This window comes from Alexandromys fortis, unplaced genomic scaffold (assembly GCF_014885135.2).
Source record: "Alexandromys fortis isolate MF-2015 unplaced genomic scaffold, M_Fortis_MF-2015_v1.1 scaffold_64, whole genome shotgun sequence".
In the NCBI taxonomy this organism is placed as follows: Eukaryota; Metazoa; Chordata; class Mammalia; order Rodentia; family Cricetidae; genus Alexandromys; species Alexandromys fortis.
The window spans coordinates 6,365,574-6,377,325 of record NW_026067976.1 but is presented as its reverse complement, the minus strand read 5'-3'; the positions used below and the strand labels follow the sequence as shown (position 1 = coordinate 6,377,325).

At 43.2% G+C, this 11,752-nt stretch overlaps 1 protein-coding gene across 1 annotated transcript; it reads right to left on the bottom strand.

Moving 5' to 3' along the window:
• Positions 1–4,378: 4,378 nt before the first annotated feature.
• Positions 4,379–4,744, bottom strand: LOC126510738 (developmental pluripotency-associated protein 3-like). The gene has a single exon (XM_050157412.1). It carries the CDS (start codon positions 4,742–4,744, stop codon positions 4,379–4,381), a length of 366 nt encoding a protein of 121 aa, XP_050013369.1.
• Positions 4,745–11,752: the final 7,008 nt, after the last annotated feature.

Below are 11,752 nucleotides of genomic sequence, written 5' to 3'. Positions count from 1 at the left end.
CATTTCTATTAATCTGTATATCTCCACGTGGCTGTGGCTTACTAGGTAAAGTTCCCAGATTTTGTCTCCAATGATGGCTCCATGGCTTCTCCCTGACTCTGCCTTCTCTTCTCCCATGCTATAGGCCAAGCCAGTTTCTTTATTCATTAACTAATAAAAGCAACACATAGACAGAAGGACCTCCCACACCACTGTACAATAAAAGAGCTTCTGGAGGCATCACAATCCCTGATTTCAAACTCTACTACAGAGCTACAGTACTGAAAACAGTATTGGCATAAGAACAAACAGGAAGACCAATAGAAACTAATCAAAGACCTGGATATTAACACACACACCTACAAACACCAGATTTTTGACAAAGAAGCAAAAAATATAAAATGGGAAAAAGAAAGCTTATTTAACAAATGGTGTTGGTGTAACTGGATATCAACATGTAGAAGAATAAAAATAGATCCATGTCTATCACCATGCACAAAACTCAAGTCCAAATGGATCAAAGACTAAACATAAAGCCAGGCACACTGAAACTAATAGAAGAGAAAGTGGGAAGTGCACTTGAATGCATTGGCACAGAAAATCACTTCCTAAATATAACCCCAGTAGCACAGACACTGAGAGAAACAATTAATAAATGGGACCTCCTGAAACTGAAAAGCTTCTGTAAAGAAAGGACACAGTCAACAAGACAAAATGACAGCCTACAGAATGGGAAAAGATCTTCACTAACCCCACATCAGACAGAGGTCTAGTCTCCAAAATATACAAAGAACTCAAAAACTTGGTCATCAAAAGAACAAATGATCCAATAAAAAAAAAAAACAGAGTACAGATCTAAACAGAGAATTCTCAACAGAGAAATCTAAAATGGCTGAAACACACTTAAGGAAATGCTCAATATCCTTAGTCATCAGAGAATGCAAATCAAAACAACTCTGAGATTCCATCTTACACCTGTAAGAATGGCCAAGATCAAAAACACTGTTGACAACTTATGCTGGAAATGTTGTGGGGTAAAGGGAACACTCCTGAATTGCAGGTGAGTACAAATTGGTATAGCCCCTTTGGATATCTGTATGGTGATTTCTCAGAAAATTAGGAAACAATCCTCCTTAAGACCCAACAATACCACTTTTGGGTACATATCCAAAGGATACTTAATCATACCAAAAGGACATGTGCTCAACTATGCTCACAGCAGCATTGTTTATCTTATCCAGAACCTGGAAGCAACCTAAATGCCCCTCACGAAAAGATGGATAAGAAAAATGTGATACATTTATACAATGGAGTACTACACAACAGAAAAAATAATGATATCTTGAAATTTGCAGGCAAATGGATGGATCTAGAAAACATATTGAGTGAGGTAACCCAGACCCAGAAAGACTAATATCACTCATAAGTGGCTTTTAGACATAAAGCAAAGAAAACCAGCCTACCATTCACAATCCCAGAGAACCTAGATAACAATGAAGGACCCTAAGAGAGACATACATGGATCTAATCTACATGGGAAGTAGAAAAAGATAAGATCTCCTGAGTAAATTGAAAGCATGGGGACCATGGGAGAGGTGAGTGGAGCATAGAAAAATGTATATCTTAATAAAATCAATTTTTAAAAGGATAAAAACGAAAGAAAAACATCGTCCCATGATGGCTAAAAGTAATTCTAGATGACGTCCCCTCTCCCAACAAAGTTTGTCCTCAGGTTTAGGGATATCAATTAGGGGTTGATTATAACTGGTGTAGGGTTGCAGGTTGGGATGGAAATTATGTAGGCATAGGGACTTTTTTTGAAAAAAAGGGAAATTGAATGGGACAATAGGTAGATTAGTATGAGCTTACTCACACTAATATAATAATAGTAATAAAGTGAATACTTTGGGCTATTATTTATAGACAATTTATATTGGTATAGATTCTTGTATATTGATACAAATTCAAATTATATTGAACATGCTCCTTTTTCTGTTTACAATATTTGTAGATCTAGGCAAAGTTATTTTGTCATATGTATACATGCATGCTTCTACCTCTGCTTAAGATATTTTGTATATTGATACAATTTTAGGATATATTTATCATATTATAATATTCATTTCCACCTCTGATCAAGATACTTGTACATTGTTTACATTTTGAAGTCATTGTCCTCATTTGCTGCACAGTTGTTTAAAGATTGTTTAATATTGTAATATGAAGTCTTGATCTTTAAGCTACATATGTATTAAGTATTATAGGTCTATGGTCATCTATGTTTGTCATACTTATAGTAAGAATAATCAGGTTCTTTAGATACATATAGATTGTATTCCGTATGAATATGTAATCTTTAAACACTTCAAAGAACTATAGAATATGACATTTAAATGTCTTAGAGTTCTGTTTACATGAGACATGATGCTCCTGGCAGCACTGATCTATTCTCAAGAGAATGTTGAACACCAAGGACACTCTACTTGGAATTTGTATTCTGGTTGACAAAACTGGTCTTTGGGCAGGGAACTGCCCATGCCTTGTCCCCCCCCCCCCCCCCCGACAACATGCACAGCGTCTAGAGAGGACAAGCAGGATACAAGAAAAAAGTCTGCCAAATGGTGTGGGAGGTCCTTCTGTCTCTGTGTTGCTTTTATTGGTTAATGAATACAGAAATGCTTTCAGCCTATGGCAGGGAAGAACAGAAGTAGGCAGGGAAAGCTAGGCTGTATGCTGGGAGAAAGAAGGGCAGAGATGCCGTGGAGCACAGCCAGAGACAGATGTGCTGAAACATTAGCCAGTAAGCCACTGCCATGTGGTGACATACAGATTAATGGAGATGGATTAAATTAAAATGTAAGAGCTAGCCAATAAGAAGTTAGAGCTAATAGACCAAACAATGATTTAATTAATACAGTTTTTGTGTGATTATTTTGGGTCTAAGCTAGCCGGGAGGCCAGGAAAAAACAAGCGGCTTGCTCCAGGAGGCCTGCTGTTATAACCAAACCTTGACAAGACAGGGTGAGATGGTTCTGAAAATTTTCCTGCCTCCGAAAATGGTCTGTCAATTGTGCTAGGCCTTAGCCAAAGTTGGTTGCTCCAATGCTGCAAATGAGACTTTGAGTTTTCCCAGGGAATCAATTGTCTCTGTCATTTATTGCACATTTTGGAAGTTGCTTGATTGTACTTTCTGTCTACTCAAGTAATATTATTTCCCCTCTCAGGTCTTTGATGGGCTTGAAGACTAGATAGTTGTAGTTACTTTCTCCTCATGACTTGGCCAAGCTATTTCTAATACAAGACTTAGACTCCTTAAGATAGGATAATTATTGAAACATTTAGCATTTTTTGTTTCTTGCTTGATATTGTTTATACTGGTTGTAATTCTAATTTTTGTACTTGATATCTGTTCTTATTATACATAGTTTTGTATTAGGCTTAGAACTCTTTTATTTAAACAAAAGGGGAAGGTGCTGTGGGAACTCCTTCAGCCAGTAGCCTTTAAGATACCAGCCCACTTGACCATGGTCTCTTATAGTATAAATGCCAATGTAAAGCATGTGCTAGCTCTCTCTTCCAGCTTCTGGATTCTGTTCCTGTTCCCAGTTCATGCAGAGGACTGTGACTTGTGAGTCTATCCCTAAATAAATAACCCTTTATTATATTCAATTCTGAGCTAGTATGGGATTATTTTATAATATCCATTATCACCTGTGAAAGCGCCTTTCCTTTTGGTCTTTTGTTTATTTCAATGCAGCGTTTCTCTATATAATCGTGGCTATCCTGGAGCTTGTTCTGTAGACCAGGCTAGCCTCAAACTCAGAGATTCACCTACGTCTGCCTCCCCAGTGTTGATATTTTTTTAAGAAAACAAGATTGCCTTTATTACAAATTTCTGAGAACAAGAAAACCCAAAGATCTATTCCAATTATTTCCTTCTAAACCACAACACCCCCAAATTCTATTGACATTCTTTCAAGTTATTGAACTTAACCCCAGACTTGAGTCAAGCTGAGACTCACTCTTGATTCTTTAGGTCAACTTAAATTCATTCACACGCATTCAAACTTCCGTTCTATATATCGTGTAATGGTGACAAGCATGGAAAGGTCACCCAGCACCCGGAAAAAGAATAAAACTATCACAGAACTCACTATCGCAGTTTAATCTTAAAAATAACAGCAAACCCTTTCACATTGGCTGCATGGCCTTATCAGCCGTAAGGGCAGCACACAACTTAGCCCTGAATTGATGGTCCTATTTTTTTTCCAATTTTTGCATTCTCAGAAGAGTCCCAGCCATTGTACAGGCAGAAAGTGCAGATGCATTTGAATGGTTGCGCTTTGTTAAACACATTTCCATCATTGCGGCTGTTTAGTTTCTTTTCAATCCGCATAAATCACTTCATCTTCGCGACAGGATTGTTTTGCACAGACAGCAGTGTGCGGACTCTTCTCTTGGGAAAGGCACTTTGGACCTCCCTCAAGATCTTCTCACTTTTGTTCTCGACATTTCTCATCTTAATTGCTCGGTGGAGAATGCGGCTGCGGCAGCTGCGCTGAAGTTTAAGTCCTGCCAGGGAAGCAGGAGGCTTCTTGGCACTCGGGTCGATGGTCAGCTTTCTCATGTCCTTTTCTAAGTTGTCTGGCTGGGAGATTCCCGAATTATCCGAGGAGTCTTGTCCATCCGTCTGAGAAGGTTCCGAGTCCACGAGTGGGTGGACCACCTCCTCTGATGGGTCGAACTCCTCTGATGGCTTCTCCATGGCGACAAGCAGAAGCCTTGAAAGTTAGCTCCAAATAAAACTGGTTAGTTTTGGAGAAGACTGAGACCCAAACTCACCAGCAGAGGCGAAGTCTCCCCAGTGTTGATATTAAAGATGTACGCTACTGGTGTTGGAGAGATGGCTCAGAGGTCTAGAACACTGGCTTCTCTTACAGTCCTGAGTTCAATTTTCAGTAACCACATGGTGGCTCATAACTGTCTGTATGAGATCTGGTGCCTTCTTCTGGGGGGCAGGTATACACGCAGGCAGGACTCTGTATACATGAAAATAAATAAATCTAAAAAAAATGTGCTTCTACTGGAGAAAGATCCTTTCTAATAACAAAATAAGAACATTCTTCGTTCCCCCAAAGCAGGAGCTTTATTATAATCACTATTATTCTCAATGCCAACAATTAAGAAACACTTTCAGGGAAACATTGCTTTCGGTAACCTAGAGCTCACAGATCCACACCGGAACGAGCTCAAAGTACATGAAACAGTGTGCAGCCCTTCAAGTTGCTAAACTAAACAGGATTGCAGATTTGTCCAACTTTGTGCAGCATAAGATGGGATAGTCCGTACAGGGGACCTGGTGTTGCCTGCTCTAAGGTCCTTCCCTACATCCAGTTTCATAAGACAGAGTGAGGCTATGGCTTCCACAGCAGTGCCAAGCCAAGTCTAAGTCTTCCAAGCCACCCTCAATTCACATCAACATTTCAGAATTAATTTCTCAATTAAGAAATACAAGAGTGGCCAGGTGTAGTACCACACACCTGTAATCTCAGCCCTTGAGGCAGAGGCCGGTGGATCTCTGTGGGTTCGAGGACAACCTGATTTACATAGTGAGTTCCAAGACTGCCAAAGATACATAATAGAGAGATCCATCCTGTCCTTAAAAACAAAGATAACAAAGAAAAAGAAAGAGAGAGAGAATGGAAGGAAGGAAGGAAGGAAGGAAGGAAGGAAGGAAGGAAGGAAGGAAGGAAGGAAGGCCAAATTACTAACAAAATGGGAGGAGCACATCTCTTTTAGAGAGCTGGCATACAGGCCTGGTAAACAGTACCAGAAAGGCTGGTTGTAATCAAACTTTTCCTTTGGGCTGCCAGCTCACAAAAAAATGATGTAGAGACTTATTAATTATGAAAGCTCAGCCTATAGCTTAGGCTTGTCCCACTAGCTCTTATTACTTAAATTAACTCATTTATATTAGTCTACATTTTGCCTTGTGGTTTTTTACCTCTCTTCCATCTTACATCTATTTCTTTCAAGTTTCATCCTGACTTCATTTTTAAATTCTTCTTATCTATGAGACTAAGCCTATGAAAGGGTCACTTGTAGCAGGCTTTTTCTTTTAGGCTATCAACCAGCTCCCAAATCATGACCCAGAGACTTGTTATTATTTATAAATGCTCTTATTTTGATCTTTTTCTCTTTATGTTTTTCCTTGGGACCTTTAATCTTCCTTCCTTCCTTCCTTCCTTCCTTCCTTCCTTCCTTCCTTCCTTCCTTTCTTTCTTTCTTTTTTTTTATTCTCCATCTTTTTTTTCTTTCTTTATTTATTAAATATTTCAGTCTCTTCCCCACCTCCGCCTCCCCTTTCCCTCCCCCTCCCCCAATCCATTCCCCCTCCCTCGTCAGCCCAAAGAGCAATCAGGGCTCTCCGTCCCGTGGGAAGTCCGAGGAAAACCCTCCTCCGTCCAGGTCTCGTAAGGTGAGCATCCAAACTGCCTAGGCTCCCACAAAGCCACTACATGCAGTAGGATCAAAGACCCATTGCCATTGTTCTTGATGTCTCAGTAGTCCTCATTGTCCGCTATGTTCAGTGAGACCGGTTTTAACCCAGGCTTTTTCAGACCCAGGCCAGCTGGCCTTGGTGAGTTCCCGATAGAGCATCTCCATTGTCTCAGTGTGTGGGTGCATCTTTCTTTCTTTCTTTCTTTCTCTCTTTCTTTCTTTCTCTCTTTCTCTCTTTCTCTCTTTCTTTCTCTCTTTCTTTCTGTATATGTTGCTTTCCTGCTTTCTCCATGGCTGGCTGGTAACTGCCCAGCTTCTAGCCCCAGGCATATCCCTCTCTTTCTCCTTCCTTCTCTTCTCTCTGGAGCCTATATTTCTCCTACTTATTCTCTCTGTCCACCAGTCCCACCTAGTCCTCTCCCACCTAGATACTGGCCATTCTGCTTTTTTATTAGACCAATTAGGTGCCTTAGGCAGGCAAGGTGAAACAAATGTAACATCTTCACTGAAAAGTATCTGCATCACAATAAGCCTCTCTGTCAGTGCAACCATCCAAATCTGACCAAATTAAACCAAATTAGAAAAAGCACAGGTTTAATGGATACAAACACTCCCAGATGGCTTTCCAGCCCCCTAGAAAGTAGACAGGAAAGGAAGACTGGAAACCTCATGTTTGTTCTCTGGGGGGCAGTTTAAATACCCTGTGGGCGTGGTCTTGAGCATCTCTGGGGAGGGCTCATCATTTGGTGGGCTTTCTCAGAGGCGGAGTCTGGACTAAGGCAACTTCCAGGGGAGGGGGCTTGGGGTGGAACTTCCACCCAAACATCAGAGACTCTTTGGATATATGGATGCCAAGGGCTGGGGTGAGGCTTCCATCCAAACATTCCAGATTCTGGTTATATGGGTACTGGTTCATATCTGACTGCTTCCTGCTGGCATGGGGTGATATGGGGGAGGGGAGAGTTGGGCATTGGTGGACTCACTCTCAACAGGAGGTACGGGTGGAGAGGCATCCTGGCATCTGTTTCTTGAGGGAGATGAGAAGGCAGGTTGCTAGAAGAAAAAAAAAACAGATTGATAGTATCTTGGTCCTAAGAACAGGGCTAGCCATGGGAAGGGTGACAACTACCAGAATGAAAGGACCAGAGAAGTGCCCAAGTTGTACACAGGAGAGGCACGGGTGAATGAGTGAGACACAAGAACAGATATGCTCTTTAAACCAGACTTCAGTTGCTGGGTTGGTGCACACTTGAGCCTGAAGAGGTGGTACCAAATGATGAAGTCCCAGGAATTGGTGCGGGTGCTGGCATTATCTGGAGGACCCCCTGTAAGTTGGTCTTGGCCCAGCCAGCAGGAGTGACCTATGAAATATGGTTGAAAATGGGTGGGGTCAAAATAGGCTCTGGAGACTGATAGATTTTAGTGGACCAGATTTCTTGATACAGCAGCAGAACTTCTCCCAGGAACCTCCAAAGTAACATCTGAAACCTGTTAGAACCTGGACTAGGAAGCTTAACGAAAGAGGCCCACCTGCCTGAATTTTTAGCAGTAAACTTAACTAATAAACTAATGAGCTACTGGTATCCTAAGTCATCAGAAACCATCAGACATATCTGAGAGGGATAAATAAATGAGCAGAAGTGAGACAGTTTCTCCAGTTACCCAGGCAATACCAAGCCTCTCCGTAATCTTTGGTGAATACCAGACTTAGAAGCAGTGCTTGCCTTTAACTGCTAAGCCCAGGAGGCCTGACAGATTTTCCTGTGGCGATAGGGTTCAGTCTACCTGTCTTGGCAGGAGGAGACAATCGATCCCACAGTGTAGTCCAGTCCAAGCAGGGTCCAGGCAGCCGATGAGGTGAGAGACAGCTTTTTGCTGTGTGTGCAGCTTCGCCATATCCAAAGGCAAGCCTGCAGGAGGAAGTGGTTCTGCAGCCGTGCGTCTTCTTAGAAATACAGGTGTTACGTATTTTCTTGGACCGACAAACCTCTCCACCAATGCAATAAGACAATCAGACCAAATCAAACCAAGTTAGAAGACACCCAGTTCTAATGGATGCCAGCCCTCCCGGGTGGCCCCCGGGAAAACACAGAGAGGGGAAAGGAGAACCGAAAAGAACACACAAAACCGGGACACAGTGTGTTCATTCTCTTGGGGGCAGTTTAAATAGCCTGTGGGAGTGGTCTTGATCTTCCCTGGGGAGGGGTCACCGTTTGGCGGGCTTTCTTGGAGGTGGAGTCTGGACTGCAGCCACTCCCAGAGGAGGGGGCTTTGACCCCCCCAGCCAACATTCCAAAATGGATTCCAGGGGACTGGGGTGAAGCCCCCAAATAAACATTCTGGACATTTTGGATGAAGGAGTACCAGGGAGCTAAGGTGACACTTCCGACCAAACAATAGGATGCTGCAGAAGCTGGCTTGAGGTTTCCACTTTGACCTCAACCAAAATGGTGGCTATGCACGTGTTTGTACTTTTCCGGAGCTGTTGTAATCTGGAGTTACAAATTTTACAGATTTTAAAACAACCACACATACACAGAGAGACATAAAACAAGCATACGCTGGCCACATATATATTAACAGACAGACAAACAGAACTTTTTCCAGGAAACTTTGTCAGCTGGCCAACTTAAAAATCCTGCAGTAGGCTGTGGGAGCCAGGCAAACACACAGGGGTCCCACTGAAGGCCAGATTAGCAGAAACTGTAGGGGAAAACAGAAACTAAAGATGGACCACCTATGCAGCTCAGAGGGGGAGGGCAGGGGGAACAGATCCATCGCAGGGAGAGTCCCAGTGTGACCTGAATACATGACAGGAATGAGAGACAGAAGTGCAGAGACACAGACAAACCACAAACACCAAGAGAGCTGGGGTGGGAGGGGGTGGGCAAGATCCCTGGTTCATTTCTGGATTTTGGCACCAAATGTTAAGAAAGCCCTGGTTAATGGGAATCTGCCACCGATGATATAGTAAGTCAATCAAACCAAATTAATAAATCCAGGTTTATTCTGAGCACAGCATTCCTGGGTGGCCCCAGGGGAAGTTGAGGATACCATAAGGGGAAATCATGAGGTAAGGGCTTTTAATACCCTGGTGGGTGGAGTCACCAGTGGCTTTTTGAGGGGTGGAGTAATGCCCCCTGGGGTGGAGCCACTGATGGCAGGCTCTTAGGGGTGGAGTCTGGACTGAGGCAACTCTGGGGGGAGGGGACATTGGGTGGAGCCTCTTCCAGAACATGCCAGACTCCTTGGATATATGGATGTCAGGGGCTGGGGTGACACTTCCACCCAAAACATGTACATAGTTAACGAAGGCAGAAACAGATGTAACACACCTTCACATAGATAAAGTACTATTCCACAACACAAACAAATGTAACACATCTTTGTAGTATGAGGGGCAGTGGGCTGCTTCCTGCCACCTGGCTAGCTTTACCCAAAATAATTACACGGAAACTGTATTCTTTTAAACACTGCTTGGCCCATTAGTTTTAGCCTCTTACTGGCTAACTCTCACATCTTGCTTTAACCCATTTCTAATAATGTGTGTAGCACCACGAGGTGGCTTACCAGGGAAGATCTTAACCTGCATCTGTGTCAGATAGGAGAATCATGGCGACTGCCTGACTCGGCTTCTTTCTCCCAGAATTCTGTTCTGTCTACTCTGCCTATCTAAGCTGCTGTCCTATCAAAAGGGCCAAGGCAGTTTCTTTATTAACCAATAGACATATGACCCTCCTCTATCACATCTTTGCATAGTTAAAATAATATTCCACAACAGGCATTGTATCTACCAGCAACTCCCATGCTCAGTGAATGTCCTTAGCCATCAGGGAAATGCAAAGTACAATGAGATACTATTTCACACTTGCTAACACAGAGAGAATACATTTAGAGGGTAACACATTGGAAAGAATGTGGAAACTGGAACCCTCTTATGCCACTAAGAGGAATGTAAAATGGGGTAACCTTTGTGGAAAGCGTTTGCCACCTTGATCCTATTAGTCAGGTCAGCTCCAGGAGGGACTAAAAAATGGGTCCCCCCCCAAAAAAATAAGACAAAGAATAATAGATGGTAGTGGCTGCTCCAGCTAGGCCAGCTAAATTCAAACTGGATCAGCTCACATTTAAATCAGGGACTTCCTTTTGTCAGGTCCAAAAGAAACTCAAGATACATAACCAACTATTAGTGTGCCTATTAGCACGCCAAAGCACATCCTGGCCTCCAGGTGCTCTCCGCATGCAAATGTCTGTTACAGAATCCGTGCTGGCATCCTGGTTCTTCTCCCCCTACACCCTTCCCTCATGGGTCTCCCTTCCCCTAACTTCTCATTCTTATGTAACCCTGCCATTTCTGCCTCGTGCCTTCTTGGTTCTGTTTCTCTTGGCCCTGGTATGCCTAAATCATGGAGTCCCCCAAAAGACCACCAAGAAGTTTGAATCCATATGCTAAAGCAAAGCTTGGTGTTCAATTCTCCGTGTGTTCAACACAGCTGTATGAACAGAGAGTGCCCAGCCCTAAAGGAGTAGGGATTTTATTCATAGTAGAAGTTTGGGATGAGGGGATTTTCAGGGTTCAAGGCCCTAATTGGCTGGCATTTATCTAAGGGTGTCTTGATGAAAGGAAAGAGGTGTGTGCTGGGACCAAGGGCATCTGGTGATCTTATCTAATCTTATCTCATGGTTGGGATGTTTGGAATGTTAGGTACTTCACCTTTGATGCTGGCCCATCCCTGGGTTGTGTCATTTATGGCTTTTCCTGGAACTACCAGGTGCTACCTGATAATAACTGGAAATTCAGGCCTACTCTCTTAACTGGTTTTTATCAAGTCTGTCACACAGTCGTGTGGCTAAGATACCCTGGGCTCCATAGGACCCCCTGTAATTTTTGCCCATAATCTCTTCTCTTCTTTTCTCATTGTCCCCTGTTATGGTAAAAATAAAATGCTGCAGTTCCCTGAGGAGCATGGAGGCAGAGACTACGCAGGTCCCTGAGTAGCAGCAGTGGGCAGTGGGTCCCAAGACCATGGTAGGCCACAGAGCAGCCAATCCCAAGCAGACAGCCCCCAAGTGGCCCAGTGGGTCCTAAGCAGGGAGCCACATGGAGAGACCGAGACGGATAGGCAGACCATGCATAGTGAGGTTGGGTATTTATTTAGTGGGTTATGGAAGGGAAGGGGAGAGGGTGGGATAAGGGGGACAAGGAAAGAAACAGAGAGAGAGAAAGAGGGGGGAGGAGAGGAACCATGGCAGCAGCTATCTCTTTGGGAGA

Bases quoted from the DNA above. Each gene is read 5' to 3' on its own strand.
- LOC126510738 (XM_050157412.1), bottom strand. From the start codon at position 4,744: ATGGAGAAGCCATCAGAGGAGTTCGACCCATCAGAGGAGGTGGTCCAC.